General features: G+C 34.2%; 1 protein-coding gene across 1 annotated transcript; it reads left to right on the top strand.

The window, feature by feature from the left end:
* Positions 1-1,274: 1,274 nt before the first annotated feature.
* On the top strand, positions 1,275-26,505 carry LOC134847838 (pre-mRNA-splicing factor syf2-like). The gene is made up of 4 exons (XM_063865064.1): positions 1,275-1,742; positions 2,558-2,749; positions 24,768-24,974; positions 26,152-26,505. Exons 1-4 carry the CDS (start codon positions 1,314-1,316, stop codon positions 26,413-26,415), a joined length of 1,092 nt encoding a protein of 363 aa, XP_063721134.1. The 5' UTR covers positions 1,275-1,313; the 3' UTR covers positions 26,416-26,505.
* The last annotated feature ends 381 nt before the right edge of the window (positions 26,506-26,886 follow it).

Below are 26,886 nucleotides of genomic sequence, written 5' to 3' on the forward strand. Positions count from 1 at the left end.
AATATTCGAAATTTATTAATGTCGTTTGAATTATGACTAAAAGGGCTTTAATATGATATATAACTTGACCCATTCCGATGATAACCAGATTTTGCAGGAAATAGTAAAAACGAAATAAAACTTCTCTTGTTTTACAAAAGTGTTGAAATAGTTTTGCAGCCATTGAACCAGTACTCTTTGCGTAATTTCTGATTGACTGGAAAAAGTTGAAAGTGATCGTTTTTCTGGTAGAGATTTAGGCCTAATTTTGACAATTAAATTGCACTCTGTTTTACATTTCAAGCTCAATCCGCTTTTCCGGATAGTTTGAAGCAGCAAGTTGTGTTCGAATAAATGCGTTCTTTTCATTTTTGCTATAAATTTTGAAATTGATTGGTAACTCAGCCGTTTTAAACGTTTTTTTTGTTGAGTTCATTATTACTTTGCCAACGGAACATTGGCTGTGCTTACTCCATAATTGTTCGCATCTAGACATAACTATCAAAAGAAGCAAATGTCTTTCGACGAATTTACAAAGATCATATTCCGTGTGCAAAAATGATGCTTTATTAGCTGAATAACCTCACTTTGGATAAGATTCCATTCTGATATTGATGTTTTTGCCGACATTATAATCATGTAGCTATTGGCGATAAGTTAGTTTTTAGTTAGTTGTGGTTTCAAATTTATCGTTTTAAAGTGTTAATGAACGAAGTGTAGTGCTATTACTTAAAGATTTTTTTAAAGAAACACTGTTAACATTTGTCTACGCGTAATTTTTTATTTTAATGTTTTGACTTTTAATTTATTATGGTCACTTTGAAGGCATATAAGGAAATTGGCGTTTTTGCTCATTTTGAAAGTTTGGAAATTTCTTATTCCTCGAGTTCATTAACACCTTTTCCAACCGTCAATGTATTTGCTAATATTTATTTACTGAAATTTCCGATATTTAATTTTCTGTTTTCACGAATTTGTACTTTTTGATAAATTTGAATAATTATTGATGCATTAATGAATAATACGTTGAAAAACAGCCACTGAAGATCATACGACGGGAGCTATATCTAATTTGTTTATATTTGTTCGGAAAAAGTTCGTGCTCAAAGTTATTTAAAAATTGTTCATAAAGATCTCTTTTCGTTGAAACAGTACTCGCAACGCATCATACAAAAGTGTTACGGAGCCTAGCACAGACAATAACTTAGGAAGGTTAGTGTGTGGTTTTTAGAAACCCTTGAGTGTCATGTAAAATAAATATATTATTCAGAATTAGCAAATAATTTGTCATAGGTTTACTTTTTCAGACATCAAATATGACATGATAACTTAAAATGACTGATTTTTTCTCCCTCCCAAAACCCTTTGAGCCTCTGTGTGACTATGAAGAAAGCGACTCAGAGTCAGAAAACGAGGAATCCACAGAACAACAAAAATCAACCACCCAATCTACAGTGCAATCGAGTGATGATGTATCAGAAATTGATAATGTAGAAGCATCATTAGCTGAACAAAATGTGAGCAAAAAAGAAGACGATAACACGACAGCGATGAGTGATAAAGAAGAAGATGAAGATAGCGACGATGATCAAAGTGATAATGATGACATCACAGAAGAACCATGTGAGAACTCTGGAACCCACAGCTTGCAAAATGTTTCTAATGCTCAACAGACAGAATTAAAAGGGCAATCGGGCTCAGCTTCATTTTCGAAGAAATCTTATTTCCAGCTGAAAGCGAAGGAGATACAGACTTCGTCTAAGGTCAGTAGATAGTTTAAGCTAAATGTACTTTCCTTTTTTAATTAAACCCCCGTCCTGCTCAATGCAGGATCAGCCGTGGCGGAGGGTGATTCATCCATTTCACCACAGTCGGTCCGGTCCTACCTTGAGGATGCGGATGACACTGGGACACCTCCAACTGTGACCGAAGTGGGGTTCGAACGCATGACCCTCGTGTTGAGAAACGTGTGCCTAATCCACTCAGTCGCGGTTGCTCCCACTTGGCCACTTCCCTTCCCTTCGGTTTCACTTTTTATATCGAATTTTCACTGAGTGTATTTGATAACAATGCAGGCTATATCATTTCTGGTAATACAATTCCGAATGAAACTCGATTCTCAACGTTTTTCAGAGTTAAGTAGATTAATAGCGCCGTAATATAGAATAAAGGGTCAGCTGAAATGTTCGCTTAACTAAAAAACGGCGTGACTGTGACCAACTGAAGAATTTAACAACTGCTTTAATTACTAAAATCCACCAATTTTCTATCAATTTGAAATTAATCCGGGTAGCCTTATTCTCATAGAAAAAGGTTTTGTACAAACTTTGGCATTTATGTTTGAAGTGCCAAATTAACTTTTTCCCCGACCTGCAATTTTTGACAATTAATTTTTCGTTCATGTTATCCGATTTTTACAAAGTTTTGCATGCTTACTACTAAATAGACTGACAAATATATTTGGTCTGCATACTTGACATTGCAAAACCCCTCGTTACAACTTGAAGTTGATTCTTATGTGAGGTGGGGGAAAAGGAAAAGAGCCGCCAATTTGATTTAAGATTGCTCGTTATTTCAGGTGGCGGCTGTTCCCAATTCCTCTCTAGAGATCAGAGACAAGTTGCGTCAGTTGGAGATGATGAAGAACAGTGCGAGGAAGTTGAATCACGAGGCGGTGGTGGAGGAGGACAGAGTGAAGAGACAGCCGGCCAACTGGCAGGCACTGCAGAAGAAGAACGACTGGCTCCTCTATGAGGACGAGCGCAAAAAGGTGACACAACAACACCACATAACACAACTTTCCATATGACTGCTAGTTTTTCGAAGTAGTTGAAGTAATGCACTGCACTGTTCATAAATATGCAGCAGCATTTTTTTGGGCCAGATTGAAGAATGAGTGGGTTCTCATTATTGGTGGGGGTATATCTTGCTGTGTTTTATACTTTTTAACCTGTCTTATAACGTGTTAGCAAGTGTCTTATAACGTGTTAGACTTTATCTCTAAACAACTTTGTTTCTTTCCTTCAACATATTTCGGCTCTGTTTCTTTCACCCCAATCCCCCCACCCCCCCACCTACGCATTGGGGATGGGAGGAAAAAAAGCCCGTATTTTGAGCACGTGATTTTTGTGAGTTATGTTCGATGGGTATAACTCATAGAGTAATTTCGGATAGGGTACACCGTCTGCTCGTCACGCTATCTTATTTTCGGCCGGATAGATTCGTGCAACTTCTTAGTCTAATACCGATCCTAATCTTACTCTTATACTATCTAGTCTCAGGTTGTTTAACTAGTCTCTGCTAGGCTCAATAGATCTAGGGTATACTGGTTTATTGCGGCTGCTGAAGTACTCGGGAGAGTTCAACTAATTTCTAAGTTAAATTCAAATCTCTCTGGTGCTGAAATTACAAGTAATTTCAGCACTTACAAATAAGTGGATTGTTAGTTAGATGGATCATGATTGGTTAATATTAAATACTTTACATTGGTAAAATATCTAATTTATCCAATCATAAAATGTAGTTTAGATCAGGTTCCACCCATCCGGGTTTTACAGAGTTTTTTAGAATAGTTTTTCTGCAATTCGAAAGATGGATGATGGACGTTGGTATTTGGCGAACATCTTATTTCTTCTGGGTTTTCTTATTAGAGAAGTCCCAGATTCAATCATTGTGTCTTCTCAAGACAACGACTGGGTTTTCGCAACAAACTCAAATCTGATTTCAGAATGGTTGGCTATGTCAGGTTTTTCTGTTTCATTGGTGAGAACTTCTTTGTGTTTGACCTTGTCTGGGAATGGCGTGGAGATTGTGCGTGGAGGGGATGCCTGGTTACTCGGATCTGTACGTATACTTGAACATCGAGGTGGTCATTGGTCTAGTTCAATGAAGTCCTTTTCTGCGAAGTCAAGTCGTACTCTAAATCCTTTGAGTTGTGATTGTGGGCGGCGTATTGATTGTAGTTGGCCATTCTTTCTCGAGTGTAGTAGGGTCGTTTTGTCTTTGGATGTTCGTCCTTGGTGTTGTATTCTGATCTATGTATTGCATAATGTAATTTACATTTTATAAAACTTTTATTAGTTTAATATTTTTTAATTATGATTTTAGTTAGTTGTTTTCACAAAAGCTTTTTGTTTTAGTTCAGTTATTTTGAAGAGTTACTCACCCTTGAGTAGCTCTTATTAAAAATAGGAGTGTGGTCACAAAGCGTGGATGTAGCACGGTGGGTTAGGCCGGCTATAGCATGCTCAGGACGTCCTTCCTGGTGGGTTAGGCCAGGAGTGGGAGTATGATTGCATGCGGTTTTTGTGAGAGGTCCTGTTATGTGACAACGTTTTATGTTGGGTTTGTTGTGGTTTTTCTTATGTTTTGTTGGTTGTGTCCTTTTTTCAAAAATCAAATTGTTTGTGGTATGGGTTTGTCTTTCGACTTTTTTGTGTTTTATTATTTCTTTCTTAGACTTTATAATAGTCTTCAAAAGAATAAATTATCCAGTTTTAAACTGGGTTAATCCGGTTTGGGTACCGTTGGTTTCCTTTTCTTAGTCATGCTGTTATGCTATGTGTTGTGGTGTTTAGTAAGCTGCATTGGTTAGTTTTGTTTAGTATATAATTCCTTTCCAACCGGGTTAAAGTAAAGTTTGAAACATGTTATCTTGTGTTAGAGTTATCGAGTGTGAAAGCTTGGAACTGAAATTCATTACTTTAAACAATTCTTCGTGGGCGAGCTGTGCGAGTTTGGATAGAATTTTTATGCGAGTGAATGAAAATATCAAAAGGTTAGTACTGCTTTTGCTTCTTATGAATTTACTACATAGGATTTTAATTTTACTGCTAGTTGTTGGGGGAAATTAAGTTACAAATTTCCATCATTATTAGATTTACTGCTGGTGGGGGAAAAATCTATAAATTAATTTACTGCATTGGTATTATATTTATTTAATTGTTGGTGCAAAAATTTAATAGGGTCTTAAACAGTTTTGAAGAAGTTTGCTTTTTTTTTTTATTTTTCTTTTGTGAATTTTTCAGATGATCTAGGATGAAGGCTAAAATTCTAAAGAAAACATGGATAAAGAATGGTGAGTTTCTAATGTTTGAATTAATTAGTAATATGTATAATTCATACTTACCAGTTAGTCGTCGGGGAAGAAACCGTGGGGGAAAATGTCGTGGATGAGATCTGAAGTTGTTAGTAGTTTGGCTAATATGCGGATGATATTTTTAGTTTGAAGCAGTGGCCAAAGCAATTGAAGTGCCTTAATGGTGGTTAGTTCTTCAGTGCCAACTGCAAATTCATAAGGTGTGTTTTGGATTAGATTATATAATTTGTGGTTGAATTTAGTGTTATGGATGAATTCTAAAATGGGGATTTCTATAGGTTGTACAAACTCGTGTGGGATGAGGAAGGGTCGGGATTCTTCTGCGTTGAAGGTCTTGGTGATGGGACAAAAGATATACATTTGGGTTATGGGATCATAATTTCGAAGAATACCATGAAGGTTAGTATCTTTTATTGCAATATGTGAAGTTAAGAAAGAATGGTGAGGTGTATTTGGAATTGATGAATTGAAAACGATGGTGTGGTTGTCTGGAGGGAGTGTGTAGGTCAAAGTGATTTTGGATGAAACGATAATAAGTATATGTGTGTGTTTGTTTAGTGCGCAACATAATATCGTGTGAGCAGTGCAAATCTCTTTCATGTGGTGCAAGGAAACGAAAGGTTAGTGAAAATATTTGGAAGCGTTCTTTAAAACTTTCGTAGGCTTGCGTGTTTGTTAGTGCTTCTGAGATAATGTGGTCAAACTTGCGATCGAAGATATTCAGTGTAAATACATATGGTGTTTTAATGAAAAATTTCTCGGTGATTTGTGGGTTAGCGAAGCGATCGTCGTCTAAGAATTGATCTTGGTTAGTTCTGATGATGTTATGATTGTAATATTCTAGTGTATATTCATTAGCTCGGGGTGCAGTGTGTGTTTTTAGTGACTTTTTGTATCCAATGTAAGTAAATTGTCTAGGTGTTATTGGTGTAGTGAGTCGATATAGCATGTCCTTATTTCGTTCTATATCGATATGAGTGTTAGATAAAGGTAAGCAAAGGGGATTTGTAAAATGATAATATGAGGTCCAAGGAAGGGTAGGCATTAAAACGTATTCGTCTACAAAGTTACGTGTCTCGTTAGTGTCATGAGGGGTGTTTAAGGTGTATTGTGGAAATGAGGGTAAGGTGATAGCTAAAAATTCTTTTGTGTTAGTGTGTTGTGGATGGTTGATATATTCACGGGCTGTTCCTGGTTTCGCTGGGAAAGGATGGTTGGGGAACTTCCTTTTAAAAGTGCGGTAAGCTCTATTAGTGCTGAGTGAAGATACAGTAGTTGTGGATGATGGTGCTAATGAATCAGTATAATTTGAAGAGGGTGTAGGGGTAGGAGGGTTGGATGAATCTATTGTGGATGAGATTTGGTTTATGGTTGGGGTGTCAAGGTGATAGGATTGTTGTTGTAGGGTAATGAAATTATCTAGTTCTGGGGAGATTCGGGGGGTGTCTGAAGAATGAGATGATTGGTTTGAGTGAAGTGAGGAGTAGGTTGGAGTGACTTGGGAAGCATAAGAGGGTGTAGAATTGGTTGGGTCAGGGTTATTTGGTAGTATGGGTTGAAAAGGGGGTTGGGAAAAATTTAAGGGATTGGTGTGAAAATTATTTGATGGAGATGGTTCAGAGTCGGCAAATTCATCGGGGGTTTCAATATTCGGGTTATTGAGTTGTGAGATGGAGTATAAAACTGAGATGTGTGAATTAGTATCGGAATTCATGCCGGATGTTACATTACTGGATGGGAAATCGGGTGGCGGAAAAGCAAAAAGTGGTATTATTGGGATTGGAGTGGTGAGGTTGGTTGGGTGGGAATTTGATCGGTGTAGGGATCCAAGTTGTCGGCTCATCGTGGGCTAAAAAAATTATTATTTTGAGACTGAAAAGCGGTGGTATGGGGTTGTTCTATAATTTGTTCATAAGTATTTTCATCTTGTGAGTGGTGTGGCATTATATGTTGGATGGGACTTTGTGATATGGTTGGTCTAAAATTATTATGTGTTATGGCTAAATTTCGAAAATTACGTGGGACTAGGGATAATGGATGGTTATGTGGTAGGGGTGGTAACTGTGGTGCTGTTGGTGTTGTGTCTGCATTGTTATGTTCTTCGTCGTATGTGTTCTGTCTTGTTGCTATTTTTGTGTTATATTCTTTTATTTGTGCGTCTAAAAGAATTTTGTTTATAGATGTAGAAAATATTCCAAAAAATCCTGCAAATAGTATGCGTGCTACACTTGCTTGTCTATTGACTTGTGTGTGTATAGCACATGTGTTATAGATTCCTTTTAAGAGTGAAAAAAGAAATCCAATAAAGTTAAACATTGCGTATAAAATAGTTAGTTTTTCTAAGATGTAGTAGGGCCATCCTAGAAAATCAAGAATTTCATTCTTGAGTGTAACAAAGCTAAAAATATTGATAGGTGATATATCTTGGGGACGGTATTTTTCACCGTTTAGATATATATAATCTTTAATGTCTTTAAAATATCCGCTATAGTCTTGCGTATAGATGTCTGCAAATCCTGCGGTTTCGGCAAGTTTGCGTAAGTTTTGGTCAATTGATTGTCTTTGTATTGTGTCCATTTGTGTTAATAATTCCTGGAATTGTTGTGTTCTAATGTGATGTTGAATATCTGATTTTGAGTATATTCCTATTGATTGTACGTCTATATTTGGGTTTCGAGCGATAGCGCGAATGCTTTCTGGTGAAAATTTTTTGAGTGATTGCATTAATGTGGGATATGGGGTGAGAAGGTAATATTTATCTTCATCAGGGTTTAGTTGTACTACGTTGTGGCTATTTTCTGATCCACATGGAACTGCGGTATCCCAGAAATAGGTTCTTCGTGAAAGTGTGTCAACGAAATGTACTTTATTCTTATAAAAGATAGGGATTCTTTTATAGCATCGTTTATCTTCAAAAACGTATAGTGGTGATACTTTTTTAGTAAAAGTATAAAACCATAAGATGTTTCCTTCATAGTCTAAAAAATTTGATCTATTTCCTGATAGTAAATATCCTGCGTAGGGTATTTTTAATACTGCTAGTGCAAGTGATTGTAATATTTGTGTTCTTTCTAATTCGCATAGTTGGTGTAATGTTTCTAATTCGGAGAGTGACATTTCTTGAAAAATTCGGCTAATCGTGTAGTCTAGTTTCTAAGTGAATATCATAGTGGATATTACCAAAATATGTACTATTCATTAGTGATAGTTCTTGTAAACGTGTGCTTTGATCGTCTTGGGGCCTTAAATGTCCACCAGGTTGACCTGTATTCTTTTGAAAATTAACTGGTATATATGATGTTCCTTCGTTTAGGGGATGACTTGTGGCGTATGGGTCGACTTTTATTTTTCCAGTGGTCATGTCGAATCCATTTTCGTATTCAACTAATATTTCAGAGTATTGTGTTTTGTGAAGTGGGTTTCTGTATTTACATGCAAGTTCTGTTTCTTGATATATTTGAAAACGTGTTAATTTATTTTCTATATTATGAATGTTTCGAAAATTAGAACTTGTTTTTCGTAATGGATTTACTTGTTCATATGGTATTGATTGTATAAAATATTTTTCGTGAAATTTTATCATACGAGCGTGTATTTTTGCTACTTGAAATGTTGTACATGTGTCTTCGGGGAACCAAACAATTGTTGCTTGTGTTCTGGTTGTAGGGTCGCAATAACCTTGGTCGTTTTTACAAGGTAATCTAATTCCTTGATAAATCATTGTGTTGTCTGATAAATCTCGTGTGAGTTGTATTTTTTCGAGTTGTATTTTCCAATCGAAAAACATTATTTCTTGGTATCCTTTATTTTTTGTGTCTGCTTTGCAGTTTGATGGGTCATTTATACCAATGTGTGGTATCCAGTGTTTATCGTGCATGTCATAGGTTAATCGTCCGTGTGCGCCGTTGTATGGGTATTTTTCATCTAATTTTATATGTCCTTGATATCTTTCAAGTTCTGCTTGATGTACAGAATCTGAAAAAACTTGGAAATATACTAAATTTCTATCTGTGTTTTTATTTTTTGTGATGTTTAGTCGGAGTAACTCGTTTTTACAATCTTCGGGATTGAGATGTAAAAGTCGTTCTATATTACTCTGGTAGAATGATTCATGGTCAAGTCGGTTTTTATTTCCGTTTGAGACTTGTGAACAATGTACTTTCTTTTCAGAAAATGTTGCTGTGAATTTATATCCTATAACTGTAGTTGCTCGGGCTTTTGAATAAAGTGTTGCTATGACATTTGTAGTTTCTATGGCTTGGGGTTCTGTTTCGCACTGTGATACTTGATTTATTGCATACTTGTGTAGTGTTTTTTGTTCGTTTTCTTCACAATCGTAATGTGTTACTAATAAATCTTGGGGTCCTGTGCGGGGAGAAGGGTTTATGTTTTGATTTGAGATTACTAGAAAAAGGAGTTGGAGAAAAATTAATAATTTTAGAATATACATGTGTATGATAATCCTGAGTATGGGTTATAAAATGTGATGTAACCAATTGTTTTTTTGGTATATCTGTCGTATTTATATATTACTTCAGTGGTTATAAATGGTGGTGGTAGTGATTGAGCTGTTATGTTTGGTGGGTTTAATGGGTAGGGATGTTGAGTAATGTTGTTTAATTTAACTGTGATTTCAAACTTTAATTGTAAACTGTTTTGTTGGAGTATTTGGATATTGTGATCACGGATATCGTCGTGAATGTCTTGTCGGTATTGTAATCTATTAAGTGCCCAGTTGTGGAGGCGATTACTTTCTAGATGTTGTCCAAATAATGGTGGAGGGGCTGTAAATGTATTCCAATCTAGTCTTAAAGGGATATTTGTTGATGATTGTTCTCGATATCTGGCGTCGAGATTATTTGGAAAATTTAAGTTAAAAGGTGGTGGTGAAATCTGGCTTATTGATGGTGTTGATGGTAGTGATAATGTTTCTGGTAGTGATGAGGATGTTGTTGTATCCGTAGAAATATCTATTGGATCATTGACTAAATTTAATTCACCTTGTGTAAATGAATGTGTTGTCCAATATGGTAGTCGTGATGCCTGGTTTGGGGGGTTAAAGGGATTTTCACGTATTTGTTCAGATGTTGGTGTTGAACCTAAGTAATCTGATGGTAGGCTTGAGGTGCTACGTTGTGAAAGAAGCGTAGGGGTTTCTGGTAATATACCAATGGGGTTTTCTGGAGTGTTTTGTGATGGGGATTGAGGTATATCAAAATGAACTCGGGGAGTTAGAAAATTCCTGTTCCGTCGAGGATGTATAATTTGTCTATTTATTTCGACTGTATTTTGGTTTTGACTAGGATTTCTTATTCTACTTAATTCTTGTGGTAGTGTTGGGTATAAGTTATATGTTGGTTCGCTTAGAGGTGCTTGTCGTTGAACTGGTTCTAGTGGTTCTGATAAACGAGCGTGTCGTTCTTCAAAAGTGTATGGGTTATCTTGAAAGGAAATTCGTGTAGATGTTTTAGGATTATTGGTAGTTGAAGGTGTTGTTGGGTTATCTTGGGATGATGTCGGTGAAGACTGACTTGGTGACTTTTGGGTAGCAATTTTTGATAGCTTTTTGGTCTATTCTTTTAGTGAAAAAGTTAATGTTTATTAAAGTATTCTTCTAAGAAAAGAATTAGGAGGATTGTTGCTAGAGCGAATGTGATGATTGCTTTCTTTATACATTTGCATATAGTCAAAATGAGGGATGATAGAAATGTTATGAAAATTACAAATAGTAGAAAAATATCAGTTCTACTGAAAATAGTTCGTATCATTTAGATAATTTTATAAATCGTACCTGTGGATATAATCAAGGGTTTTTGAAAGTTGGAGAAATAGTTCGAATATAGTGTAGAAAATTAAAAAAATATTACAAAAAATGATTAAGAGTATTAGAAAAGATTCAAGGATATCAAAAAGAAATATTATGAAAGTTTCAAGTATCGTAAAAAATTGTTTGAGGTTTGTGATAATTTTAGTGACTGTTTGATAGAGGAGCATTTAAGAAATGGCTTCGTGATCGAATATTTTTTGTTGTTTGGGGCAATTTTCAAGTGTGGTCGGATTATTTATTAGTTTTTTGACAAGTGGGTTGAGTTTTGTAAAAAATTGTTGGGGGCAATTTTTATGGTGATCGGGAGGTCTTCTTTGTCTTTATTTTCATTTGTCAAATGATCTGGGGTATTTTTGAGATTTTTATACTTTAGGCTAAATAAAATGGTCGTTCTTTTACTTTAGGCTAATTTAACATATTTGTTTGGGGGGTATTTGAGGGCTGAGTTGGGGAAATATTGTTGATCTTTGGTTTATTAGATAAGGGAGGGTTATGATATTATGGTGATATTTATTTTAGTTGTCAAGTTGGAGTGGTTTGCTTATTTTTGACCTGGAGGTCGTAGAGTTATAGTTATAGATATGCCTGGAGTTTAATATTTTTCGTCTAGTTGGTTTGTGTTAAAGTTATAGAAGGTGACGGATTGGATGAATCCTATTGGCTAATTTTGAACTAGAATCGCTGCGTGTTTATCAGCATGTTATCTTGAAAAATGAAAGTGTGAAATGTTTCAGAGGTGCAAAGATTTTTAAATGTAGAATTTAAGGTTGTTTTTGAAATTCAACTTTCTTTAATATTTTAGATTGTGGGATGAATACTTTATAATTTTTACGTGGTTGATTTCTAAGTCGTGAAGACTCTCTATGTTCTGATTTGTCGATTTGTTTTTGGGGTATTATTTGTTCTGTCATTTTTCTATTTTTTCTTTCTTTTTGAGATGTATTTTGATCGAGATTTTTTGTATTGTTTTTTGTGGTGTTTGATTTTGTATTTTGATTTCCGAGGTGAGTATCATTTTGTTCCTTTGTTATGTTGTCCGTATGTGGGTTATTTTGAATAACTTTTAAACCTGTAAAAGAATATAATTGAGTTAGTTCGCGGAGTGCGTATTCTTTTGGATAATAAGGTAATAGGTTATTTCGGTGTTGAACGATTTCTTTTTTATCTGAGTCGGTGATTTTATATGTGACATCAGTGGGTTTTGCAATTATTTGGTATGGTCCTTTACGAAGGGGTTGTAACTTTTTTGAAATTCCTTTTTGAGTATTAAAATTGGGTATTAAAACAAATGTTCCAATTTTTAAATCGGAGGCTGGTGTAAAGCGTGAATTTATTTGTTCATTAATATTTTGCCTTTGTAACAACTTTTTTGTTACCTTTTGGTAAATTTCATTGTGTTTTTTATCTCTGTTTAAAATCCTTTCGGTGTGTGTACCGGAGGCTAATTTAAGAATTTGTGGGTGATGAAAATGATCTTCATCGTGTGTATGTAATGGTAGGTTATAACAAATTGAGTCTTTATTTGGTTGACAATAACCTTGTGCGTTTTTATGAGAGTTTGCTGTAAACATTATTGGTTTGCGTGGCTTTTGGTTAAAAATCATTTCATATGGTGACATTCCTAAAGTTGTCGTGATTTGTGAATTATATGCTAAGGGAAATAGTTTTACATCTGCTGACCATTCGGTATATCTTGTATCATTTCCATTGATGATACATCTGAGATATTCTTGTAATGAACGGTTCATACCTTCGACTAAGCCGTTTGTCCAAGGTGCGTGAGATGTACGTGGTTTGTGTTTAATGTTATATAAATGACATAGTGTGATGATTTCATTATTTATGAATTCTGTACCGTTGTCTGTAACTAAAATTTCTGGTAGTCCGAATTTTGCTATCCAGTGTTCATAGAGTGTTGTGTAAGCGTAATAAGCGTTACAATGTGGTACTGGGTTAAGTGCTACATAATGTGTAAATGCGTCAACAATTACCATAATGTAGGAGTTTCCTTCGGATGAGGGTGAAATTGGTCCTTTGGTATCAAATGAGATACGATGATTAAAGTACAAACTTTGTCCTTTAAAATCTTGTTTTTGTGCTATTTGTTTTTGATTTGGGTAAGGTTTATTTAGTTGACATACTATACAGTCATTGCATAGTACTTTTATCCAAATTGGTGCATTTGGGAAATAAAAGTTTTGTATAAAATTTGAATATGTTTTTTCTGATCCAGAGTGTCCTTTAATATTTTGTGTATGTGAAATATTAAAAGCTATAAGAATCATACTTAAAGGGAGACAGGGAGCTGTAGATTCATTTAGTTTGTATTCTAGAAGGTCTGTGTTTTCGTTAATTGTTGTATTGTTGAATTTTCGAAAATATCGGAGGAGTGTTTTGTTTCCTAGAATAGTTGAATCTGCTTTGATAGGTTTAGTTTTATATTTGTGCCATGATTTCAATTGTCGAATTACTGGGTCAAGGTTTTGATATTGTTTCAGTGTTGAAATTGTAATTGTTTCTGTTGGGGGGAGAAAAATGTTTTCGATTTCTAATTTAGATAAGGGTATTGTGTCAAGTGGGTCATGGAGGTCAAAAACTTGATTTATTGTGTATTCTGAATCGTTTGTTTGTGGTCCTGATAAGTTTATTTTATCAGTCAGATTTTCTTTTTCAATTAGTGGAAAATGGTCTTTTTTAGGCGGGTGTTGTTTTATTCTTTTTTGTTGGGTGTTGTTTTTTATCCATTGTGAATATGGGATTGGTTTAAAAGTTGATGTTCCAAGTAGATCAACTTCATAGTGATTATTTTGACAATCTAAATAAAGTGGGAAATGTTGTAAATTATTTATTTGTGATTGTTCAACGTCAGTTTTTACTGCATATTTGCATTCCAATCGGGGTGATGTTTCATTTTCTGCAAGGTAGAATTTTATGTTTTTGGGTATTTCAACTGTGGTTTTTCGTGTAAGTAATTCAGGTGGCGTATTTCGACTTAAGGTGTCTGGTAATGCAAGATTTTTTCCTGCGGTCCAAACTATATGTAAGTTTGGGAATTTCATTAAAATGAGTTGAAATCTATAAACTCGGTGGATTGGATTAGACTTTTGTGTAAAAAGAAAGATGATTGGTTTATGGTCTGTGAATAGAACTGTGGGATGTTTTGATCCAAGTATCAGAAATTCATATTCTGTTAGTGTATATATTATGGCTGTACATTCTCTCATTAGAGTTGAGAGTCTTAGTTCTGCTTGAGTGAATAATCGAGAATTTGCTGATATGAGGTTCATTTTATTTGTACTATTATGTGATTGTAATAATGCTGCGCCGATGCCAAAGTTCGAAGCATCGCACATTGCATAAAATGGTTGATTTGAATCTGGAATTGTGTTTGAAATTTGTTCAGTTAGAAGTTTTTTAATTTCTTCAAATCGTGCTTGATGTTCTATATTCCATTCAAAATTATTTTGTTGTCTAAGTATGTTATAGAATGGTCGTAGATATAATTGCATTTTATAAACATATTTGCTTAAAAAGTTTAACATTCCAAGGAATTCTTGGATTTTCTTTTTATTTGTTGGTGGTTGGAGTTTTTGAATAGCGTCTATACGTGATTTCAATGGAGTGATTGTTTTTCTTTCTATATTATGCCCTAAGAATTTAACTTTTGTCAAAAAGAAGTGTGATTTATCGGGGGCGGCCTTCAGATTTTCGTTCTGTAGTATTTGGTGATATTGTTCTAAAACATTGAACATTTCCTCTTTTGTTTGTGATTGCATAAAAACATCGTCTAAATAGGTGATTGCGTTTTTCTTGAGTATTAGTGGTCGAAAAATTTTGCTCATAAAAGCTGAAAATGCTGCTGGTCCTATGGATATTCCATAGAATAAGCGGTTGAATTCGTATTGTTGATTTCCAATAACAAATTGTGTTAAGCGTCGTGATTGTTCATCTAATGGCATTTGATTATATGCACTATTCATATCGGCGGTGGTAAAGTATTTTCCGTTTATTTTTGTTAAAATAACTTGTATTGGTTCAATGGGCCAATTACACTTTGATTCATCTATGAGTGAGTTGAGGTATCTAGCATCGAGAACAATTTTTAATGATTCTCCTTTGGCTAGAATGATAACAGGGTTGATAAATGTGTTGCCTTTTGGTTGTTCCTCTTTGTTTACTGGTGATATAATGTTGTATTGTTCTAAAATGTCGAGTAATCTGTTCACTTTATCGTGTAGGTGAATTGGTACTTTACTTGCTCTTTGTTTTTTGAAAACTGCGTCTGGTTTTAATGGGAGATGTAGTGATGAGCTGATTTTGCCAACATCAAATTTGGATGTTGCATAGACTGATGAATATTTTATTAGCTGTTTTGCTAGTTTTTCAAATTCGTCTTGTGTTATTTGTGAATGTTGGAAATTAAACATTGTTAAAAATTTCTGTTGATTCTTTGTGTAGTTACTTATGTTGAATGTAGGTTTGAAATATGGGGTTTTTGTGAAATAATCCGTATTTCTGTTTTCGTTACTTATTATATTATTTATAGATAATTCTTCATTAAGGATTGTGGATTGGCAAATATCTAGTAATTGGAGTATATTTTTTACACGATATGCTTTTTCGTGTATTGGTAATATTGTAGCGTTGGTTTCGCAATAGCCTAAAAGTCCTAAAGGTAATGTTACTTGGTAAGGTGTATTGTTGTATACATGTAAGGAAATAATATCTGAATTCGAGTTTTTCAAATATTTTATTGATGAGATTGTGATTTTGAAAAACTTATGAATAGGTTTGAATTCAAAATCTGACATATAAAATTTTTGTTTGTTTTGTTTTTTATCATATTGGTGAACTTGTTTGATTGAAAAATTATAGATGTGTCCTGATAGTGGTTTCAAGTGTTTTCTTTGTTGGTTATATATTGGGTAAAATTTTGAAAAAAATGGTGGTTGTCTTTGATCTTTGAAAAAATGTTAGAGATGTGTCTTTTGTTTTTGTATATTTATCTTTGATTAATATTTTACTATTCAAGATGTTGATTGTTGGTATATATTTAGAGATAAATGGTATTCCAATGATATTATGTTTAATATCAGTGATATGGAATATTTATTTAAATGGTTTGGTTAAAATTTTGTTTTGCTCCATTGTTCTTGTGGGGAGAAGAAATAATTGAATTTTTCCGTAGTTTATTAATGTTGATCCTTGTGCTGTTGCTAGTTTGCTGGAGGTTTCAAGAGGTGTTAGCTTTGGGTGTAAGGTTTTCATTTCATTCCATGTGGGAATGTTTATTATATTTGATTCTGCTCCTGAATCAATTAAAAAATCAATTTCAAGATCTGGTGGTTGAAATTCTTTGCTTTTTGGACTTTCCAAAAGAAATGGTATTGTCCAAATTTTTTCTTTGGGTTGTTCTTTTTGTATGTTTTGATAGATGTGATTTGTATTCAAGCATTTTGTTTTTTCTTTCTCATTGGGTTGGTTTGTAGTGTTAATTTCATTAGTTTTTTGTGTCGTCGGTGTGGAATGGACGGGTTCAATATAATAATTGTGAAGGAGTTCTGATTGATTCTCATATATGTGTGATGAAAAAGGTTCTTCATATATAACAGGTTCATAGTCATTTTCGACTTTTATCATGTTGATGGAGAGAGTGTTTTCTGCATCGCTTTCTGAATCTGATGATCCACAGTTTATTTGGTTGAGTTGTAACGTATCAGTTACTGTGTCATCAATACCTGGAGGGTCTGATGTTGTTTCTGGATTAGATTGTACTTGATTAATATGTCTTTGATGTTTAGGTGTACTACTTCTGTGGCGATTATTAGAATTATTATAGTTATTATTATTCCGGTGTGGTGATTGGGAATAATTTTTATAACGATTATTATAACTTGAGTGTCGATTTTGTGAATTATTTCGCGATCTGTTTTGGTAATTATTGTTTGGTCTGTTATAGTTCGATCTATTATATGAGTTATTCCTTGATTGATTGTTCGGGTAATTCTGGTTTCGGTTGTTTGAATAACTTCTATTCCGATTATTTGAGTAGTTTCTATTCCTATTGTATGATGAATTTCGTGATTGATTGTTTGGATAATAATTATTTCTTGATTGGGAATTAGATCTAGAAACAAATCGTTGTGTATTTGAATGTGATCTGGAGTAGTTATTTCGACTATTTGGTCTATTGTAGTGATTTTGTGATGAATTATGCGTGTTTCTTCGTTCTGGTGATCTTCCTCTATAACTTGAGTTATATGGTGATTGATTTCTTGTATAATTTGTATTGTTCGGGAGTGGTTTTTCTGAACTGTTGTTGCTGTAGACTGTTTTGTTCGGTAGATTTTGATCTTTTTTCATGTATTGATAGAATGATTTATTTGGTTCTTTATATTTTTGAGGTTTATTTTGATTGTCTTGCTGTTTTTGTCTACATTCAGAAATACTATGTCCGTATCGTCGGCAATAATTACACCATTTTTTGAAAGATGGTTTGCCTTTAAAGTTTGGGTGTTTTTCGTAAATATTGAGTATTTCAGTGATTTTTTCAACGAGATCTGTATCTGATTCCTGTATATTGTTTATATTTGTGGAAGCTGTTTCAATTCTGTTAACGTATTGTAATTTCAGATTTTCCGTTTCTTCGAGTTTCATTGTGATTTCTGCTTGTTCTAGTTTGTCTACTAGTTTTCGAAAATCTAAATCGGGTTCTCGAATTGACGAAGGATGGGATGCTCTCTTTTTTATTGCTATTTTCCTTAATTGTGGTGTTAAGGTCATCATTAAGATTTCTGTCATCTTTGTGTTTTTATAGTCATGTGTATTTAATGAATATGCTTTTCGAACTAGTGTTTCGATTCGTACTGCTAATTGCTTGATGGTTTCGTTTGGTAATCTGCGAATTTCATTACATAAAACTCTTTGTTGTTGTTTGTTTCTTTCGGAGTCAAACATTTTTGAAAATTCTTGTGTAAATCTTTTCCAATTTGATTTTATTTCTATAGGCAATACTGAAAACCATTTTTGGGCTGCGCCATCTAGAGTTGTTTGTATTAACGCTGTGCGTCGATGTATCCAGTTTTGATGTAGTGGCGTATTAATTGGTTCAGGTCCTATATTTAAAATCAAATTTGCTGTGACTGCATTTAAATAGTCTTCTACAGAATATTCAGGGTCTGTTCCTGTGAATACCATTAAAGGTTTATTTGATGTTATTGATGATCCACCCATAAGGTATGGATTCATCGTCATTTGTAATGATTCTGCTGCATTTGGCATTTGAGAAAAATTTGAAAGTTGATTTCTTGTTATTTCGTGTTGTTGAAGATAATATGGGAGTGGTATTTCATTTTGCATTTGTGCTGGTTGGTATGAGTTTGCAATCATTGGGTTTTGTTGCTGAATTGGTTGAAAAGATTTATTAATTGGGTTTTGTTGTTGAATTGGTTGTTGAATTTGTGTATCTATTGGTTGTGGAGAAAAAATTCTATGATATGTATGTGGTTTCTGTATTCCTTGTCCACGATATTCTTGATTATTGGGTGTAAATATATCTGGTTGTAAGAAATCATCATCTGAGGATAAGTAATCCATTTGATAAGATGTTTGTTTTTTATTTTTATTTTGTTGAAAAAATGGATAGTTTTCACTACGATCCTGTGGAGGATGTAAATTTGTTTGGAAATTTACTGAATTAGGTGGTGCCATTGGGTTATCCCAGTTTCGAGATCTTGTATAATTACTAAAATTTTTTCGTGGTTGATAATTTGTTTTTGATGGATGTGTGTAATTATAATTATGGTCTGCAAAGTTGTTTCTAGTGAACGTTTTGCGTGTTTTTGGCGGTATTGTCATGGGTCTGTATGTTTGGTAATCCATGTGTGAATATTTTGGAGCAACCGAAGGTTTAACGGTTGATTGTAATGTTACCTGTGTTTGTGAAGAATTTGTATTTCTTGGTGTTGTTAAGTTTGGACGTATTGGTGAAATACTTTGTTGTGTAGTTGTTGTGTGTACGATTTCTTCATTTATGAAGTGTGATGGTGTCTGGATATCTTGTTGAGTAAGATTCCTAGTTCCATTGAGGTTTTCATTGTGTATGACTGTAGAGTTTAAACTATTATTTTGCATATCGGGTAAAAATGTATTATAGTTTAATGGTGTTGCATCAATGGTTAATGGTATTACTCGTACATAATCTCTTACATAAGATATCGTACTTATTGCTTGACTTGAGATTGATTGTGGGAAGTTTATGAATGCGGGATGAGACCATTCGGGGTCCCAAACATAGTCTGATTGTTCTGTGATGGCAGTATCATCGTTTGAGTTTTGGGGTCTAAAATTTTTTCTTGCTTGTGAAATTAAATCAATATTATGTGTGAAATAATCTATTATGAACCATGCCAAGATTTTTTGTAAGTCGTGTTTTGTATGTTGTGAAACTTCATCTTTCGTGAAATTTTCTTTAATTATATTTAGAAAACTAGAGAGTAGTGTGATTTCATGTCGTACTCTTATATGTTTAGATGTTTCTGTCGGTGAGACATTTGGTATCTGGATTTCGTTTTCTAATATCGAGATATAACTATATATTATCGCAAAAACTTCATTGGTGAATATGGAGTTTGCTCTTTGTGAGTTATGATATTGGATGCTTTTTATATATTCTGAGAATACTTTTGAGAATTCTAAATCAAGGTCGTCTGTTTGAATTATATATTTACTGTGATTCTGGTTTGGTGAGCTGAATTCTATGGAGTAGATTCCGTATTGTTGTGTTAGGTTACATATATCTTTTAGATAGTGATCGATAATTTGTCTTTTGATTTTTACATCTGGGAACTCTGTTTTACATGGACTGATTCCGGGTTCAAACAAATTTAAGAGTAAATTTTTGCAGAATATATGCTGTCCTCTATCAGTGGTTGCATCTACGATAAAGGGGAAAATATCATCATCATCTGGACTTTCTTCACCTGGGGTGTGCGTTGAGCTCATTTTTTCGTTCGATGACTGTTAATATGTAATTATCAATGTGTCTAATTGGTTGATTCCAATTGTATAAATGTACTGGTTTGTGTTTATACTGCTTTTTTATTCTTCTTTTTCCTCTTTTTGATGAATTTGAAGTTGTTTCTGAGTCAGAGAAATATAATTGATCGTGAATTGGGCAATTTTTATCTATTGATTATTTTAGTTTATAAAGTTCGTCTAAACTGTTGGTTTCTGATTCTGAAAATGCGTTTCGATTTTTTGAAAATCTTTTTCGTGTTATTTGTCTTTGTTTAGTTATTATTTTTCTCTTTAATGTTTGTCGTTTTGTTCTAATGTATCCAACTGTTTGTGTATGAGGTGTGATTACAAGGTCGTATTTTTTGTTATTTATTTCACAATTGTGTAAAACGATTGTTTGTTTATTTTCTAGGTTTTTAAATGACATAAGGTTTAGGATGACGGATGCAAAAGGTTGTTAAATGATTTCTATTTGCTTAAACTGTTAGTCCTTACGATTTTTTTGTTAGCCTAACCTGGGTCTATTTGTTCAGGGTTGGGGAGAAAAGTATATCGATTCCGAAGAATGGTTTTATACTTTCTCGTGGCTAGTATAAGCTAAGATGTTAACTTACTTAATCTTACTTAAGGGTAGTGATTGTGTTCAGGGTTGGAGAATAGTAAATCGATCCACAGGGTTCAGGTATAATTAGAACGCGAGTAGTTCGTTAGATACTATTTTAAACTTACTAAGTCTAAGATTTATCCTGGGTCTGGTAAGAGGGGGGATCAAGTGAAGGATGAATAACCGAAGTTCTTCACTGTTTATCCTAATTTGAATGATTAGTTTTGTTCAAAAATTTCTATTAGTCCTGGGTTTTTAGAAAGGGTTGGATAGTGAATCGACGTTTGAGGTCGTTAGACACTCGTTTAGTGGGTGGGGGAGAACAAAGTTGTTCTTTTTGATCCAAGGATAGGCCTTGATGATCAAGTTTTAAATTTAATTAAATAGAAAATGATTTAAGATCCAAGGATAAGCCTTGATGATCTGATTTTAAAATTAAATGAATTTAAGTTTAAAATGTTTTAAATTTGTGTAAAGAATAGATTTAGTATTTTTATGATATTAGTGAGCTTATGATTGCTGTTATGTTTAGGCGATGAAGCTGGAACAACAGGATGATTTATAATTACTAATCATTTATTGTCATGCTACTAATTTTTATTTTGATTTTTCAATAAATATTTTTCAAACATGTTTTGTATATTACTGCAGAATTTTGGAAAACGATCTGAGATCTTTTTATCAATCGTTATTGTATATTAATAATTTTGTTTAGCGCCTGAAATGATTTTGAAGATTGACTTCAAAATTTTATGTTTGCAAATGAAAATCTAAATTCATTGCTAGTAGTATTCTAAATACAAAAGTTTGTTCTGGCTTTTGCCGAACTATCATATAACTATATGGTAAGTTTCTGCTTTGTCGTATGTCGTCTCTGGTTCGAGGTCTTCTTCCAATTCCGGGTAGTTCTGTTATCGTTCGGAATATTGGCTCTGATCTATTGAGTCGTAGAGACATTTCGATTAAATTATTGTCGTATAACATTTTGTAAATGTTTTGTCTAAATTCTAATCTATTATTGGTTAATGCTAAGCTATTAAGGTCTTGTTCGAGACTTATGGTCGCACCAGATGAGTTATGTTCGATGGGTATAACTCATAGAGTAATTTCGGATAGGGTACATCGTCTGCTCGTCACGCTATCTTATTTTCGGCCGGATAGATTCGTGCAACTTCTTAGTCTAATACCGATCCTAATCTTACTCTTATACTATCTAGTCTCAGGTTGTTTAACTAGTCTCTGCTAGGCTCAATAGATCTAGGGTATACTGGTTTATTGCGGCTGCTGAAGTACTCGGGAGAGTTCAACTAATTTCTAAGTTAAATTCAAATCTCTCTGGTGCTGAAATTACAAGTAATTTCAGCACTTACAAATAAGTGGATTGTTAGTTAGATGGATCATGATTGGTTAATATTAAATACTTTACATTGGTAAAATATCTAATTTATCCAATCATAAAATGTAGTTTAGATCAGGTTCCATTTGCGTAACCAGCTCGTCACTTTCAAAGTAAGCTATGAAAAGACCATTAGTTAACGCGTCGTTGTAAACGTTTACGAGCATTGAATAATCAGGTGTCGACTTGTATTTTGTCTATTACAGTAACGTATATGTTTTGTTGTTCCAGTAGATTTTGTTGTTTCAGCAGGCATATCACTGAAATGTTGATAGTCGAGTTTGAAATATAAAACATTTTTTAATTGTTAAGGTCTTGATTTTGACCTCTGATTTCTTAAGTTCAGCTCAGTGCATTTCCTTTGTTCGAAAGGAAGGCAAACTCCACTATCGAAGAGCAAAAGTGTAAAGGTCACATATGTTTAAGGGTAATGAACGTAGTGAAGACTCTTATATAGGTCTTGCTGATTTTTTTTCTTTGTTTTTGTTTTCAGGAAAAAGTCTTAAAATATTAATGCACTTAGGTATAATGCACTTTTTGAATTCAATTGAAATTTATCTGCTGAAAATGACGTAAATAGCACTCTCCAAATGATAACGCGGAAATGGCGCAAAAAACGCGAACGATTTCTAGTTTCGAAAGTGGTATTTATTTTTAAGATTTCCCAGCGGATTAAAAACTTTAACTGTTGATCCAGTTTTCTCAAGTTGGTTTATGTTATCAAAAAAGCACCAATCATAAATTTTTCTTGAAATTCAAAGAGCTTATAAGGCATCTATTTTTTTGAATTTCGAGAGTTGAGGTTTTTCAAGAAAGTCAGTGGTTTTTTAGGTTTACATGCGTTCATTACTCTTTTCCAATCTTCGATTGGCTATGTTTAATTTCCAGATTTCACAGCGGAATATAAACCATACCTTTCAATGCAGTTTTCTCAAATTGAGTTAAGTTTATCAAAAAAGTGTAAATCTTAATTTGTTGTTGAATTTTAAAGAGCTTTAAGGCCATATACCTTTTACGTTGAAGTTCAAAAGTGGAAGCGTTTACGAAAAACAAATCAGTTTTTCTCTGTTTCTTTGCGTTAATTGAATATTTTCCAACTATGTTGGCTATGTTCAATTGTTCGTTTTCAATACAAGTGGGTTGCAAATAAAAAGGCTGATTTTGGTGGGACTTTCGTTGCATAGTGTTAGCAGTTTAATAGCACGAGTTTCCGCTATATCAGTGGCTAGTGTTTAGGTACTGAAGCGTAGTTCCGTAGTTGTGCGTAGCAATCGATTTGGAGCTCCAGGGCTGTGGAGGGCATTTATTTTTCAGTATTCATGAATAGTTCTATCACTTCTTTTTTGCTTTTTTTCTTTTAAGGCTACTTTTCAGCGCTTTGTCGCTTGTATTTGCGAAGCACACCTCCGCCGCGCTGTCACTGGAAAGTTCAAAGACAGTTGCTAGGTTTTGTGTGTTGTATCTATATGAATAATGGTTAATTTTATGTTCAGCTATACTCAATTTTTATTGGCTTTAGTTAAGTTCCAGCGACTAGGTAATTAATTTTTTCTTACGTTCAATTTAAATCCATTCATGTACCATTTGTAAGATTTTCTAGCCAGTCTTAAATCCAATCGTTGAAATATTACGAAAGTGAATGATCCTTTTTCATGTTTTTTTTTTGTTTCTTTGTGTCAGCAAAACTCAGCGCACTTGGTTTCCCCTTTTACCATTTGTTTGTTACCATTTTTTTAGCGTTCTTGTTGTTCAATTGTGAGTTATCCTTTGTTCGAGTCCAATTTGAACTTTTCGTAATTTTCTTATTCGCAAGATTTTCTGTTCAATTTCAATTTTCAGATTGTTGAGTGACTCGAATATCAGCTTTGCCTGCTTTTACAGAAGTGAGCTAGCGAGCGTAGTGTTATATTACAAATCCGCATTTATCTATCCGAACTCACAAAAAAGGAATACCTTTGTGGCACTTTTGCTGCATATTGTTGACAATTAAATAGCATCAGCTGTAAACTTTTTATTGGTTGCTAGTGTTTGTTGATTGTCAAGTGACGCAGATGCGTGGACGAGTGAATCTTGATTTCAAGGTCCTAGTGTTGATTCCGGCACATAGTAGAATTTTTTCAGGGTCTATCTGTACTTTTTTATTCCTTTTTTCTACTCTTTGAGCTACTTGGTGCATCCTTCTTGAAATTGGCAGTGTCGCCGCTGTGTACAGTTTTAATCTTGTGTTCAGAACAACAAAAACAATCATCCGCCATTTCGCAAGTAGCATAGTGTTATGAACACGCAAGCATAGTGTTATGAACACGCAAGAACACGGTTATTTCGCAAGTAGCATAGTGTTATGAACACGGTAATTGAAGCAAAAACGCTGTTAACTTACTAAATATGTTTTCGAATTTTGTTTCGAAATTATGAGAGTTTTTCCGGGGTAATATGGTTCAATTGAAATTAAGCTCTGATTTAATTGATGATAGACTTAAATATCTACAATAAAATTTAAAATGCTAACTGAAATTGTGTGATTTACTCCATCACAATTTTATGATAAGGTCTATCCCCTGCAGAAATATGTCTGAAAAATATCTCGAAATCTAGCGATGAAATAGCCTTTTGGATTTTTAATCACGACTGAAAGACTTTCGTTATGTTAAAGCACTTCCTGCACTACAAGCGTGCTTTTAGGTACCTGATTTTACGTAATATAAATGCGCCCTTGCCATAGTTTATCATTCTGAAATAGGTGGGAACAATAATATAGCAATATCACCTTGCCATTGATTAATGTGACTTGTGATTAATGTTTTTATATAAATTGAAAGGAGTTTAAAATGCATGTATGTTACAGGAGTGTTTGGTGGAGGGCACAGAGTGGGACAGGGTGAAGCTGCTGTCGATGCAGGCGGACGAGGCAGCCAGACTGGACAGTCGCAAGAGGCGCAAGAATCCGGACACTGGGTTCGCCTCCTTCGAACAGGCCTCCTACAGACAGTACGACAGACTGACCAGACAGATGACTGTGGATCAGAGCGAGTACACTGCACACAAACAAGAGGTGCCAGCCACTTACTTTTCAAAATGTCATTTTTACTTTGACCACTTACTTTTGCTCGTTCCTTGAGGTGAGGCAACAATACCCAGCCCAGAAAAATAACCGAAAAATGCATGTAGTTTTTAAGCTGGGGCACAACAGCGGTTCTCCGTGATGAGCTGTACAGCTCGTTTGTTGGTCCTTTCCCTCGTGGATAAATGGTCTTAAAATATCTGGAAGTTGAATTAAGTGTTCGTAAATGCTGTTTTTACCCTTGCGATAACCGGGCACTAGACTTTTTTTGAAAATTATTTTTGTTCAGAGAGTTCGCAGGTGATATTTTTACGTTTTTTTCTGCCTTAACATAAAAGTTAGTTTGCAGGTAATTCAGTTCCAGGATTTGTTCGCAAATTTTTGTTCAGTCGATTCATTTGCTTTTAATTATCGTCATTTATTTTCTATCGCAATCGTTGCGAAGCTAAAATTCGCCTCTGTGTTAAACTTGCAAATGAGAAAAGAAGGGTGCAAAATTGTAGATTAAAACGAATACACTGCACATAAAAGAAGAAGTGAGCGTTGAAAATTTTAAAAATGCTATTCGAATTAAGTTTTTCTAAATGAGACCTTTCGAAAATACAAATGAAATACGTGAGTAGATGACAAAATTCTATGAATAGTTTGTGCGGATCATGGATGATTTCTGAAGTTGCTATTAACATTCACAACGGCGGAATGTAGTGAATATTTGAATACAGGAGCTTGGCAAACTTTGTCGAGATTTTGAGCAACGAAGTGGAATTTATGAGGTTGCTTTTTCAAGAAAACTCGTTTATAATGATGTCACGCTGTTGTTAAAACTTTCAGTTGATCTCGCTGTGTTGGCGATTTCGAATCTTGAAACTGTTAATACTTAGTAAGATTCTAGTTTTATTTGAAATAGAACCTTTTAATTCGCTCTTGTTCGCCTGGCTAATTAGTGTTCAATATTTTATGCATGAAAGAAAAGTTTTCTAATCAATGAGTCAACTCAGCAGAGAAAGTGAAAAGCTATAGTATAAATACCGGCCATCTTAAAATTGTTTATCATGTTTCTTAATTTTAACTAAATTTTCCTTAACTCAATTACATGCACATTTTCGTACGAATCAAAACAATTTTAAAATCAAGTGAAAATTGTGAGATGATGAGATTTAATTTTAAGGTGGGAGAAGAATCGCAGAACGTGAACTCCATGTACCACGGAACACACAAACCCTCAGAGGCGAATGTGGAAAGAATGGTGGGGGACTTGGAGAAACAGGTGGCGAAGAGAGCCAAGTTCAGCAGACGGAGGACCTTCATAGAAGACAGAGACGTGGACTACATTAACGAGAGAAACGCCAAGTTCAACAAGAAGATCGAACGCTTCTACGGCGAATACACAGCTGAGATTAAACAGAATTTGGAACGGGGAACGGCTATCTGAGAATGTGTTTTTCCACTCTGTGTCTGTGAGGCATATGTTTTTATTTGTTTTGTTCATTATTAATTAGCAAAGTATAGTCTGAAGATAGTACATTTTTTCGCATGCTCAGAACGAACGCATATGGTGATTATATTCACATAACCGTGCGAATAATTTTTCACTGTAATATTGGGAACATTTTGAGAACATCTAAAAAGTCGATGGAGAACATAACATTCAACCAACTTTGACGTATGATTTTCTGCTTGCAGACTTCATGTGCTCCGGTCGACATAAAAATGACAAGAGTTAAATCACGTTAATGTCACTTTTTCTAACGCTCACAAGACAGACAGCGTCGTCGATTGGAATCCCGAGGTTGCTACTATTACAATACTGGACCTGCTCAGCTAACTATTCAGGAATCGATTTTTATGCTTAAGTTTGAGAAAAGCTCCGAAGTGGACAACTTAAAAGTAATACAATTACTTA

The sequence above is a fragment of the Symsagittifera roscoffensis genome, chromosome 6 (genome assembly GCF_963678635.1).
Source record: "Symsagittifera roscoffensis chromosome 6, txSymRosc1.1, whole genome shotgun sequence".
In the NCBI taxonomy this organism is placed as follows: Eukaryota; Metazoa; Xenacoelomorpha; order Acoela; family Convolutidae; genus Symsagittifera; species Symsagittifera roscoffensis.

Excerpts from the sequence above, each read along its gene's own strand:
- LOC134847838 (XM_063865064.1), top strand. The coding sequence starts at position 1,314 with ATGACTGATTTTTTCTCCCTCCCAAAACCCTTTGAGCCTCTGTGTGAC. Across the intron at positions 1,743-2,557 it reads AGATACAGACTTCGTCTAAG|GTGGCGGCTGTTCCCAATTC; the intron begins GTCAGTAGATAG and ends TCGTTATTTCAG. Across the intron at positions 24,975-26,151 it reads ACACTGCACACAAACAAGAG|GTGGGAGAAGAATCGCAGAA; the intron begins GTGCCAGCCACT and ends TTTAATTTTAAG.